At 35.9% G+C, this 13303-nt stretch overlaps 1 protein-coding gene across 2 annotated transcripts in view; it reads right to left on the bottom strand.

Moving 5' to 3' along the window:
• The window catches only part of arhgef6 (Rac/Cdc42 guanine nucleotide exchange factor (GEF) 6), a 34478-nt gene that overhangs the window by 14811 nt on the left and 6364 nt on the right, over window positions 1-13303 (bottom strand). For both annotated transcript variants that reach the window (XM_083561418.1, XM_083561419.1), the window contains exons 4-9: window positions 10478-10590; window positions 10193-10397; window positions 7372-7442; window positions 7170-7264; window positions 5141-5236; window positions 2214-2336 (exon numbers count right to left, since the gene is read on the bottom strand). In XM_083561418.1, coding sequence (XP_083417544.1) covers window positions 2214-2336; window positions 5141-5236; window positions 7170-7264; window positions 7372-7442; window positions 10193-10397; window positions 10478-10590 — 703 coding nt within the window. The remainder of the gene's footprint in view (window positions 1-2213; window positions 2337-5140; window positions 5237-7169; window positions 7265-7371; window positions 7443-10192; window positions 10398-10477; window positions 10591-13303) is intronic.

The raw sequence follows: 13303 nt of genomic DNA, 5'->3' as shown, positions 1-13303 counted from the left end.
GAAGTGTGTTACCCTTGCCAGAAGTGTTAATTTCACATTTATATGCTATGCAAGAACACCTTGAAAGAAAAACTGGGTGAAAGCATCATAATTAACAGCGGTAAACTCTGACAAATACAAGGAACAATGGCACCTCCTAGTGGCAAACTGCTGCTATTTTACTCAAACCAACTTAAATAAAATGTAATTAATATATCTATTAAACAACTACACTAATATGATGTACAACACTACAGTGACGGTGCTGCTGGAAAGTGTTTTGATTAGGTAAATAAATTTGTGTGTGTGTGTGTATATATATATATATACATACACCAAAAGTTTGGACACACCTTCTTATTAAAAGAGTTTTCTTTATTTTCATGACTATGAAAATTGTAGAGTCACACTGAAGGCATCAAGGGCTATTTGACCAAGAAGGAGAGTGATGGGGTGCTGCGCCTACTGTTTGTAATACACTAAGATGTCATGGTTTGAAATCATGCATGGCACGGAAGGTTCCCCTGCTTAAACCAGCACATGTCCAGGCACGTCTTAAGATTGCCAATGACCATTTGGATAATCCAGAGGAGTCATGGGAGAAAGTCATGTGGTCAGATGAGACCAAAATAGAACTTTTGGGTCATAATTTCACTAAACGTGTTTGGAGGAAAAAGAATGATGAGTACCATCCCAAGAACACCATCCCTACTGTGAAGCATGGGGTGGTAGCATCATGCTTTGGGGGTGGTTTTCTGCACATGGGACAGGGCGACTGCACTTTATTAAGGAGAGGATGACCGGGGATATGTATTGCGAGATTTTGGGGAACAACCTCCTTCCCTCAGTTAGAGCATTGAAGATGGGTCGAGGCGGGGTCTTCCAACATGACAATGACCTGAAGCACACAGCCAGGATAACCAAGGAGTGGCTCTATAAGAAGGATATCAAGGTTCTGGCGTGGCCTAGCCAGTCTCCAGACCTAAACTCAGTAGAGAATCTTTGGAGGGAGCTCAAACTCCGTATTTCTCAGCGACAGGCCAGAAACCTGACTGATCTAGAGAAGATCTGTGTGGAGGAGTGGGCCAAAATCCCTCCTGCAGTGTGTGCAAACCTGGTGAAAAACTACAGGAAACATTTGACCTCTGTAATTGGAAACAAAGGCTACTGTACCAAATATTAACATTAACTTTCTCAGGTGTTCAAATACTTATTTGCAGCTGTATCATACAAATAAATAGTAAAAAAAAATCATACATTGTGATTTCTGGCTTTTTTTTTTTTTTTTTAGATTATGTCTCTCACAGTGGACATGCACCTACGATGACAATTTCAAACCCCTCCATGATTTCTAAGTGGGAGAACTTGCAAAATAGCAGGGTGTTCAAATACTTCTTTTCCTCACTGTATATATATATATATATATATATATATATATATATATATATATATATATATATATATATATATATATATATATATATATATATATATATAAACACTAAGCCTAGTTTTTATATATTTCTTTGGTTGCACTGTTGTAGTGCACAAAACGGAACAGCAAATAATCTAAAATTGTGATTAAAAATGGTCTAACACACGTAGCTATGAATTATCAATCTTATATTTATGCCCATGGTGTTTTGCTCTGCTGTCTCTAAGTCCTTATGCCGTCCTGCTATAGATAATGCCCTTTGTCTGACTAATCAAGAGACAAGAACCCAAGCACAAGAGGTAAAGCCTATAAGCAACACCCGGAAGGCCTTGTGAAAGCCTTTTTGGCTTCCAAGCTTATTTGCATCTGTGGGGTTTATTAGCTATATTTCTAATTTGAACGTTGTCTCCTTCAATTCATCAAAATCAATTTGTCTGTTTTACTCTGCACCTAACCATGACTGTATGTTACAATGGTTACACTTGGCACAACAATAACTTGGTTACCATGAGTTATCATTATATAATACTCAATATAGAATATTAGCATATCTGTATACGTCGCATCTGTTTTGTAGGGTACCCACATCTAAACAGAAAAGTTTTACTGGTTTTGCATTCAGTGTTTAGCAATTATTGCAAATAAATTATTTATCATGTGTTTTCAGAACAGAAAATACCATAATTGGTTTAAGTCAGGTGACCAGTAAATTCTTCTTCTTAAAATTTTTTAAAAACGGTATTGAAAAACTTAAACAAACATAACCCCGATGCCAAAATTACTCTTTGCCAGGGCTAACCTGTGGTCAGTGAGTATAGCCACTGCCGAAGGGTGGCTGGAGCAGTAGGAAAGGTACAGCATTCGGATCTGGCACATCAAGTTCATGTAGTAGCCTCCGAGGCGCTGCTGGCCTTCAGGCATCCTGAGAGAGACACACAATGGGGAAAAGGATAAATAGATTTTAGTTACTGTACACTGTTTTTTTTTTAATACTTGTGCTTATAGTTGGCAGTATTCCTCACAATTTCCAAATTGAAGTTTTTTATTTGCCATCCCTAACCCCCACTTCTTCAGGATCTCTTGGCACTCTGGAATTAAAGCTGTGCCAGAACTGGTGTGTCTAACACTGAGCCTTTCAATTGCTAAAGAGCTGGCTCACTGTATGCAAAATGTGTTCCGTTCCAGCATCAAATACTGATATACAGAGGAGCCAGATCTTTTTTTCTGGTCATTAGGACCTCAAGATATTATACTTTAATAAGTGCCATTAAACTTTTAAAAACAGACACAAAAGAAAAGCAAACTGCATGGCAGATACTGATAAATGATAGTAAACTGCTTTAACTTTAAATTTAGACAATGTTTGAAAAGTTGATCAAACATTAGAAATCATCCTGCTACTGACTCCACTGTAGAGATTCCATAGACTGTGCAATCCCTATTTATACATACTGTGATCTACAGAATCTCAAAAGTGAGTACACCCCTCACATTTCAGCAACCATTTTAGTATATATCCTTAAGGGACACTACTATAGAAACGCAACTTTAATATATTAGAGTAGTCAATGTGCAGCTTGTATAGCGGTATAAATTTACTGTCCTCTGAAAATAACTCAACATACAGCCATTATTGTCTAAATAACTGTCAACAGAAATGAGTACACAATGAGTGTTAGCAACTGAATGTCGATAATACATGCAAAGCCACACGTCCTATTCATCATGTTCATGTTTTTGTCTGCTTGACAGGATCATACAAATTTGTGCATCTTGAATTAGAGCAGTTACAATTTGGTGCTTTAAATACAAGTCGCTCATACTGGATGTTCAACATAGCACCTCATGGCAAAGACTCTCTGAGGATTTGAGAATTAGAATTGTTGCTCTCCACAAGATGGCCTAAACTATGAAAAGATCGGTAACACCCTGAAACTGAGTTACAGTACAGTGGCCAGGGTTTTCCAAGACGGGTTCTACTCAGAACAGGTCTCGCCAGGGTCAATTAAGGAAGTTTCTACCAAACACAGTGATTGATCTGGTTAGTAATATTGAACTGCTATTATTTTGAACACAACTGAATGTATATATATATATATATATATATATATATATATATATATATATATATATATATATATATATATACATACACACACACACACACACACACACACACACACACACACACACACACACACACACACACACACACACATCTCCCCGTCCAAAAAAAAGGTCACCACCTGGATTTAACTAAGCATATATAAAAGAGCCTCCCATTGGATAATTAAAAAACAACAGTAGAACTCAAGGCTATGTTTAGTACTGAAATTAAGAGCATTTCCACATGCACAATGCAAAGAGAACTCAAGGTATTGAGACTAAACAGCTGTGTAGCCTTAAGAAAACCACTTATCAGTGAGTCTATTCAGGAAAAAAGGATAACATTTGCTAGGGAGCATAAAGATTGGACTCTGGAGCAATTGGAGGAAGGTCATGTGGTCTGATTCGTCCAGATTTACCCTGTTCCAGAGTAATAAGCACAACAGGGTAAGAAGAGAAGCGGATGAATTGACGCAAAATGTACCTTAAATTAATACTTTACAAGTTTTAGTACTCTAATCAACATGGGCATGGACAAATATAGATGCTTTATGCAATTGTATGTTTATTATTAGTGAAACCAAACTTAACATAGACCATAAGGACAAAATAGGGCTTTTAAATTTAAATTTTAAATAAACATTTTAAGTAATTATGGAGTTTTAAATTAGGTAAATCATCAGAACACCAATTTGAACTTTTGCTGTTTCCACACTGACGGTTTTAAATGCTGGATGTGTGCATCATTGTGGATTTTAGTGATTGATTTGGCGCAGACTTGGCGCATCAGTAAAACAAATATACAGATGCTCCCCACATTTACAAACATTCACTTTATGAACTTTCGCAGATACGAACAAACCTGTCCTCAAAGTGAAATTTGTTCGAAGTTGAAAACATTTAAAGTGGAGGAGAGCCACCGCTAGCTAGTCGAATGAATTTTTTAAGGAAAGTTTTTATAAAATAATTTTTATTCTTTTTATATTACTTAATACAAAATATTGTATATAGTATCTTAATTGTTTAGATTTGTTTTAGTAAGTTTTATTGTTTATTTGATAGCATTTATAGCTCTTAAATCACAAGAAGATATGCATAGTCAATAACGAAAACAAAAACAACTTACGAACAATTTCATTGTCTAACGGTCATTCAGAACGTAACTTGTATAGTGATTAAAAATTATTTTTCTGTGGAGTATTTTTTTTTTATATCTGTGTAAAGAAAAGACGTTGTGAATAAATGTGTGTTGCGATGAAGGTTTTAATTTTGTCTCGCATATTTATTTATATTTGTGTTTAACTCTTTGCAGTTTGGGAGCTGCCAGAAGGATTTGAATCTAAACAATTTATTTATATATATATATATATATATATATATATATATATATATATATATATATATATATATATAAATTTAAATTCAAATCCTTCTGGCAGCTCCCAAACTGCAAAGAGTTAAACACATTGACATTGAATTGTCCATTATAGCTGAATTACATTAAATACAGATACTATTTTGATATAAATTCACTAAATAGCTTAGGTTAAATAATACAATTATGATAATTGACAGTAAATACATATGCAGAATAGGATTAATGTTTAGGTTGAAACTCACTTGCTACAGTCCTCCAATGTCGCACAGAGTCCCTGTTGGAAAGTGAGTATTTCCTCCAAGTTCCCACACAAACTGCTGCTCTCTGCACTTGAAACCCTGTACAGTGTAAACATATTGATTTTACACATGAGGTTTTACCGACAAAATGATTAAACAATACACAGGTCACATATGGATATATAGCACTGATTGGAATTCTATCACAGCATGGCTGATTTCTCAAACCTGATAAAACAGAATCTGTTGAAACCTTTTCTATAACAGCACAGACAGCAATTCCACTATTATTTTTTAATGCTTTCATAGTGACATCCTGCAGAGGGACCTCTATAGTAGAAACATAAATAGTTTGTTTTCCACTGATATGCTACAGTGATTTTGTGAGGAAACCTATTTAGCATAAAAGATGTCTCAGTACTTTAGAACAGTCAGAATTAAAGCTGTAGTGTTCCGATCTGAAATCATCCATTTTTAATGAGAGGTGACAACTTATATCAAGCTACAGCGGTTCCTCACAACTAGATGTGGGCATGTCCAGCAACATGAGCAAGTTAAGAATAGTTTATCTTTATGCAAATATAAAGCAACTTGGTGAAGTGTCTACAAATGCGTACAAAGACAGTAAAACCCACATGGACAATCTCCCGATTCTTGGTCAAAAGCTGAATGCAACGTGCTCCACCCACTGATGAAAATTATGACAACCAAAATAGGAATTTCTGCTTCTCAACTTCATAGTACAAAGACTATATATAATAATATTAAAACTGCTGCACATGTCGACACAGCTTCATGAATTTATGCCGCTTTCTGCCCATGTCTTCTCTATTGTTTCTTTTCTCATGTTTCTCTGTGCCTTTTTTACTATTTGAGTCTCGAGTATACATTTCATTGTTTTTCATAATAGAAACATATTTCCATAGGATTCGTATTGTATGCTCATGATTACACATTTAAACATTAAATGCTAGTGTTATTGCTATAGAGATAATGTCCAAAGTAAAAGTTTAATATTTTAAATTCATGTTTAGCTTTTCTGCTGCACTTTCATGTACACACCAAATTGACAAACGTTTGTGGACACCATACAATTTAAGTTTGTGACCATAAAATTTGTGTGAGCTTTTTGAACATCCCATTCTACATTTAGTCCCTATTTGCTGTTAAAATAACCTCAATTCTTCCAGGAAGTTCTAAGATGTTCCACTAGATTTAATATTTAGGTGTTCTTTAATAAAATATAACAAAATCAGGTAATAATTTAGGGTGAGGAGGCCTGGGGTGCCATCAGAGTTCCAATTCATACTAAAGGTGTTCAACAGGGATGAGGTCAGAACTCTATAGCAGGCCACTGTCTTCCACTCTAACCCATGTAAACCATCTTCATAGAGCTGACTTTGTGCACATAGGCACTCAAGCTGTAACAGATTTGGTATCCTAGTTCAGGTAAAGAGAAACATTTTATGCTACCGCTTCCAAAGACGTCTTGAACAAATGTGTGCCTCAAATTTTGTGGTAAAGGTTTGGGGAGGAACCACATAGTCAGGTATCCCAATACTTTTGTCTATAAAGTGCCTGTTCCATTTCACTTAATTTAATTAACACATTCAACCAATGATAAGGCACAGTTAAGTGCATAAATAAATAAAGGCATAAATAAATAAAATGCATTACATGTGTTCATAATCACTTTGTTACATAAATAGGTACTGTTAAATTAAGTCTGCTCTTATAGTAGGAAACTTTAAATCAACTTGTTGCTAGGATACCCCATCATGTTGCTTAATCTATATCCGTTCTGTTACATATATTACTTGAAAAAAATCTTACTAAAGTGTACACTAATCAGGTGGCAATTCATCATTAGTAAAAACTAATTATAAAAAATTAACATGCTCAGTGCACAAGAAATTATTTCATACAGCATAAGAACCTTGACCCAAATAAACAGGTCCAGGTACATTTTGAATAAATAATAAAAAAGATTTAGATATTACATTGTGTAATCTCTCAGTAACTTTTTGCTTACTTGTCACTGGCCTGTAGAGGTCTCAGGTAGCAGGTGAGAACTGTCTGCAGCTCTTTTACAAACTCACGCTCATGCTCCAGGATGTCTTGCACCACCTAAGACACATCCAATACAATGTCACGAGCATGTGGTCTTTTCCCAGAAGTCTCTGACTCCAACCTTACATCCGGAAACACTTGCAAATTCAGCCAAGGGAACTCACCACACTGTAGTAGTTTTTGGTCAGTTGTGGAACATCAAAACCCTTTACAGCTTTAGGGGAGATTGGTTTCTCTGGGGAAAATAAAGAAATAAAGAAATAAGTAAATAAATAAATAATTAACACATATATACAGTATACACATTCTCCATCAGTGTTTTTTCTTTATTTTTATTATTTTCAACAAGAACATTAATACTAAAGCCATTCAAACAATGAAAGAGCATGTATGGAATTATCCAGTAAACAAAAAAGTGTTAACGACCCAAAATATGTTTTTTATTTGAGACTGTCCAAAAGTAGCTAAACTTAGTTTTGATAACAGAAACATTCAGCTAAGTAAAGAAGAAATAAAGGTCCGCCAATCATAAGAACTTTAAATATTTCCCTAAGTGTGGTATCCAAAATCATCAAACGCTATAATGAAACTGATGAGGACTGTCACAGGTAGGGAAAACCAAGAGCTACCTCTGCTGCAGAAGACATGTTTATTTAAAATACCAGCCTTAGGTAATGATTTGCATAATGCTTCTCTTCAAGTGATACACATCTTTCGCCATCCACTGTTTAGTGGAGACTGCGTGAGTCAGGCCTTCATGGTCAAATTGCAGCAAAGAAACCATTACTTTGGAAGAACAACAAGCAGAATAAAGCTGTACCCAAGAAACATACGGAATTTACATTGGATCATCATTTGGTCTGATGAGTCTAAATTTTAGATTTTTAGTTCTGATTGCCATGTCTTTGTTAGACAGTTGGTTACCGAATATGTGGTTCCCACAAAGAAACATGGAGAAGGAGGTGTGGGGTTGCTTTGCTGCTGACAATTTTGGTGATTCAGTCAAAACTGAGGGCATAAAACCAGCACAGCTACCACGGCATTTTGCACTGACATACCATCCCATCTGGATTGTTTATCATGTTTTTGCTTACTACATAATTCTATGTGTTCTTTTATAATTTGGATGTCTTTAGTATTAACATACAATGTTAAAAATAATAAAAAATACAGAAAAAGGAGGAGTGTCCAGACTTTTAACTAATCCTTAACCATGTGTGACAGCACTAACAAATTTTATGAGGCCATTTATATCAGAATACAAATAAAAAAACAAAGAAAAGAACTTGTTGCATGCCTCTTGTTGCACAATGCTTGCACTGTGCAACAGGAAGTGCTAAATACAAAGATGCATTACCAAAAGTGACACTGTTACCAGTGTTGTTATTTACTGTTTCTTGAAAAAAAGAAAAAAAATGCTTAGGCAATGAGTCTGATGTGTATTTCAGAATGACTTTGATCCTATCTACACTCAAAGGACACCAAAAATAAGCTGCATGCTGCAAAAAATACATGAACACAGTTGAACTTATCTACCATTATACCATACCCACATCTACATAAAATGTATTCATTCATTCATTTTCTCCCGCTTATCCGTAATTCGGGTCGCGGGGGCAGCAGTCTAAGCAGGCCCCCGCCTTCGACTGCTGCCCAATCCTCACAGCACCGTCCCTTATGGTCCCTCCTGCAGGTGGTGAGCCCACGGGAAGTCTACATAAAATTGTTAAGCATATTTCTAGATTAATTTATTACTCATTTTCAGCTTGAAATTCGAGTGAAATTATCTATTGCCAGTTAACTTTGCAGGTATTAACAAAAAGAGAAAAAACTAGATAAAAACTATTTAAACCTTGAAAATACTAAGTATCTACAAAATATACATAATGGTTTCATATTTGTTATATACTGATCTCACAAAAAAAAGAGACCAGATACATTTTTCTTTATTTAAGATTACCTTTTTTTATTTTTTATCTTTATATTTACACTTTCATCCTCAAAGATCAGATTTAAACTAAGATAAAATGCAGACTTTTGTTTTTTTGCTTGATGCATCATCTATTTTTTTTTCTAGAAACATTTAGTTGAGTAAAGAAGAAATGAAGGTCAGCCAATCATAAAAACTTTTAATATTTCCCTGTGTGGTATCCAAAATCATCATCATCATACCTTTTTCTTTATTTAAGATGACCTTTTTTTTTTTTAAATGTTATCTTTATATTTACACTCACATCCTCAAAGATCAGATTTAAACTGAAATAAAACGCAGACTTTGGTTTTTCTTTTGACGCATCATCTATATTTTTTTCTTCTATTCATGACTCTGGATTCAATTTCATTAGAAAGCCTAAATATATATAATACAGACAACATTTCCATTTATATGTGGTTCTTCCTCAAATTGTTACCACAAATTTGGGGGCACACAATTGTATTTGTAATTGGATGAGGTAGCTTTTCATTTTTCCTTCACTTGCACTAGGAGACATAAATCAAAGTTGCACAAAGTTCCAAAATTTCATGATGATATGATTTACTTGGGTTGGAATAGAAGATCTCGAGTGGCTTGCTATAGAGCGCTACCTTTTTAATCACCTTTGAGATTAATTGAAACAATGACTGCACCCCAGATCTACTCACCCTATATCAGAACCTGACTTTCTTAAAACCATTGTGGTTGAATGAACACAAATATCCACAACCACACTACAAAATTTAGTGGAACTTCTTTATCGAAGAGTGGAGATTATTATAACAGCAAATGGGGGTCAAAAAGTACAGTACATAAAAATGTAATGTTCAGGTGTCCACAAACATGTGGATGTTGTGGACAAACTGTCAAGAAACCAAAATCAGCCTGGTGTCATTTCTGAAGAGCTGGTATCAGACACATTGCATTACCATGACCTCAATTTGATAGACTGACCATGATGTATTGTGGATAGAAGTTTTGAATGACATAGTGATGACATGATGACTCACCACTTGGTTTGACCTCTCGGACGTAGTTGCTGGGAAACCAGCCGGTCTTTCCATTGAGTGCCCCCTCCCACCATCCGCCCTCTTCCTGCCGGGTTACATGGATCAGCTCGCCCTTGTTGAATGACAGCTCGTCCTCGTTGTTCTGCTTAAAGTTGAAGCGCGCCTTTACCACCAGCTGACCACCTGCCCCATTTTCTGACATTTCCTGCACAGCACACAGATTGTATATTTAGACATATGGGCCATTATTGAGATTTTTTGTTTTACACTGGTCTGAGGTCTTACCACTGCTTTTGATTGTCTCCGCAAGGATTTGGACTTTGAATTGAAGGATGACGAAAGTGACAGACTAGGAGCAGAGGAGCTGGACTGTGGACATGGCCTCTCAGTACCACGATCTAGCAAGATGGAGAGGGCAAAGAGGGGAAAAGAGAAAGAGTTTTATTTGTTAGAATAAATGCCTTTAGAATATTCCTATTAAATAAATTCTGTTTTGATCAACATGATTATCTTTTTATGAGCACAGTTCATCAGATAATATAAAAATCCAATAACGTTTAATTTTTGCGCAAGTACAGTTTACTTAGCTTTCTATGGTTAAACAGCATGTTCTTCATAAACTAACATCTGAGCAGCACAGTGATTTGTTGTTGTCATTTCCAGTAACACTTCAGGTTTGTTCATCTCCCATATACTTAGACAATCACCTTTTATGAGCTGTATTCATACCACTCTTTCCACAATTCTCTCGCTTCCCTTTCTCAGGTTGTCCATAACCTTTAGGATCAACAAGACTGAAAGATCTAAAAGACTATAATCAAACATTTACACACAGGTGCCTAAAAAAAAAAAACCTGCACATCAGAAGTCACAGCCCTACTTTCAAGCTTTTGTGCCCTGAACTGCATGCTGATAATGAATAACGCAGTGCTCTGCCTGTTACATTTGTTGTGTCTGTGTTCTGAAGCTGTAGATGGTAAGAGCATTCTGTTTCATATTTTGAACAGAACGCTGCTCTGCAGGGGCCATCATGCCTCCTGATTACTTCTCCCTTTCACATAGTGCTGCCCTCCACCTGCTCTGGTTACACAATCTGAGTGCAAATACGCTTGTGAACATCTCCAAACCTGTGTGTAGTATGAGTGAAGCTGCTCCATTGTTTCTTTACACAACACAGCAAAAAAAATAAAAAATTATATGGTGGTAAACCTGATTAAGAAAACATGTTTATCAAGTTTTCTGTTCACTGTAGAGAATTAAAGGGGACAAAATGAAGTGTCAATTCTCTCTCTCTCTCTCTCTCTCTCTCTCTCTCTCTCTCTCTCTCTCTCTCACACACACACACACACACACACACACACACACACACACACACACACACACACATTAATTGACTCTTCTTCCTTCTGTTGGCTTTCATTTGGGGTGAAAAAAGCTACTCTAATTAAGTTAGATATTTATAACCCTTTAATTAATTCCTATTAGTACTTTTAATTAGACTATTGCACTGAGCACTTTTCTGTGCAAAAAAGAACTCGTGAGCCAGACAGAGAGAGATAAAGAGCGAAAGAAAGAGAAAGACTTGTGTAACACATTCTGTCCCGCTCAGCAGGCTGTGAGCAAAAAGGGCACAGAATCCATGTGCTTATGCAGATGCAGTCAGTTGCTCAAACAGACTGCTCAATAAACAACTGTCTGTTGGCCAGAGCAGAACTGGGCAGCTGCTGTAATTTGAATTTGAGGCCCTTCACACTTGCAGGGGGCAATCCAATTTTTTTTTGGCAACCAGGGAGCTCCTTAACCATGCTTACAAGGATGTGCAGATCCTTTCACTATCTTTACTAAATAAAGCTTAACATTATATATATTTGTTTTAAAAACAAACAATTAGGCTCATTATATTAACATGTACAATTATATTTTGATGCCTGATTAGCGTTACTGAGCTTTTAATTCCTAAACTGTGCAAACACAGCACACACAACAATTAGAAATTACATTTTAATCTAATCTATTGAATCATATTTAATAAGTAATCGAGTTTGAATTCAACACGTTAGATCCAAGTGGCCTGTCACACATGCTAAAAACACAACAAACTCAATGATAAATATAACAGCTGTGATAATGGTGGGTTTTGATTCTCATCACTCTAGCCTCAGAGATTAGTGTCACATGACTGTTTATTCAGTTCACCCAGGCAAAAAAAAAAAAGAAGGGTAAACGCTGAGGGAAAGTTCTAACATAGTAGGGATCCAAAAATCAAAGCACGCGATTTTGGATCGTTTTGGATGATGTTTATTTGTGCATGATGGAGAAAGTCTCTATAATTAATCTGTATTACTCTTCATACTGCATATACCTATACTGTAAATAATGACAGATGAAAGTGAAATGCCGAGTGCTGTACACATGAAAAATGTGACGCAGTTATTGTCTGAATATAACATTTGCTGCTCTTCAACTGGTGGGAAAAAACAATCACTATCACATACCCCATCTATGCTTCATGGGAATCCCCAGATACCATTCGGAAACTATAGAGTAACACAATGTACTACCCATATAAAGTAGCACATATGCCTGTTCCTTCCACACCAACAAATTACTACATTCTTGCCCAGTGCATGTTACTGTTTTAATGCTAACAATAAATATACATTTTTTTCCACTAATTTTAAAAAGCAATGCAAATTTTGAGAATAAAAATTGCTCAATGAGAAGTCATTGTAATCTACACTATATGGCTATCACACTCACATGAGGTTCTTACCCAAATTCCTGACACAAAGACTGAAGCATTAACATTTCCGCTTTACTGAAACCAAGTAGCCTTATTTTATTTCTGCATGACAATACCTCTATGCACAAACCAAGGTGCATGAAGACATTGTTTGCCAAGGTTTGTATGCAGGATTCAAGTAGCCTGCAACAAGACCTGACCCCAGCACCTTTGGGATGAACTGGAGCACTGACTGGGCTTCTTGTTCATCGGTTCCTGACCTTAATAATGCTCTTGTGGCTGAATGAGCTTGACACACTTTAAAATCTAGTCAAAAGTCTTTCTAAAAGAATGGTGGCTGTTATAACATACTATATACAATGGGACTT

The sequence above is a fragment of the Silurus aristotelis genome, assembly GCF_946808225.1.
Source record: "Silurus aristotelis genome assembly, chromosome: 14".
NCBI lineage: Eukaryota > Metazoa > Chordata > Actinopteri > Siluriformes > Siluridae > Silurus > Silurus aristotelis.
Note: the sequence above shows the minus strand (reverse complement) of the source record. Positions and strands in the feature narration are given on the sequence as shown.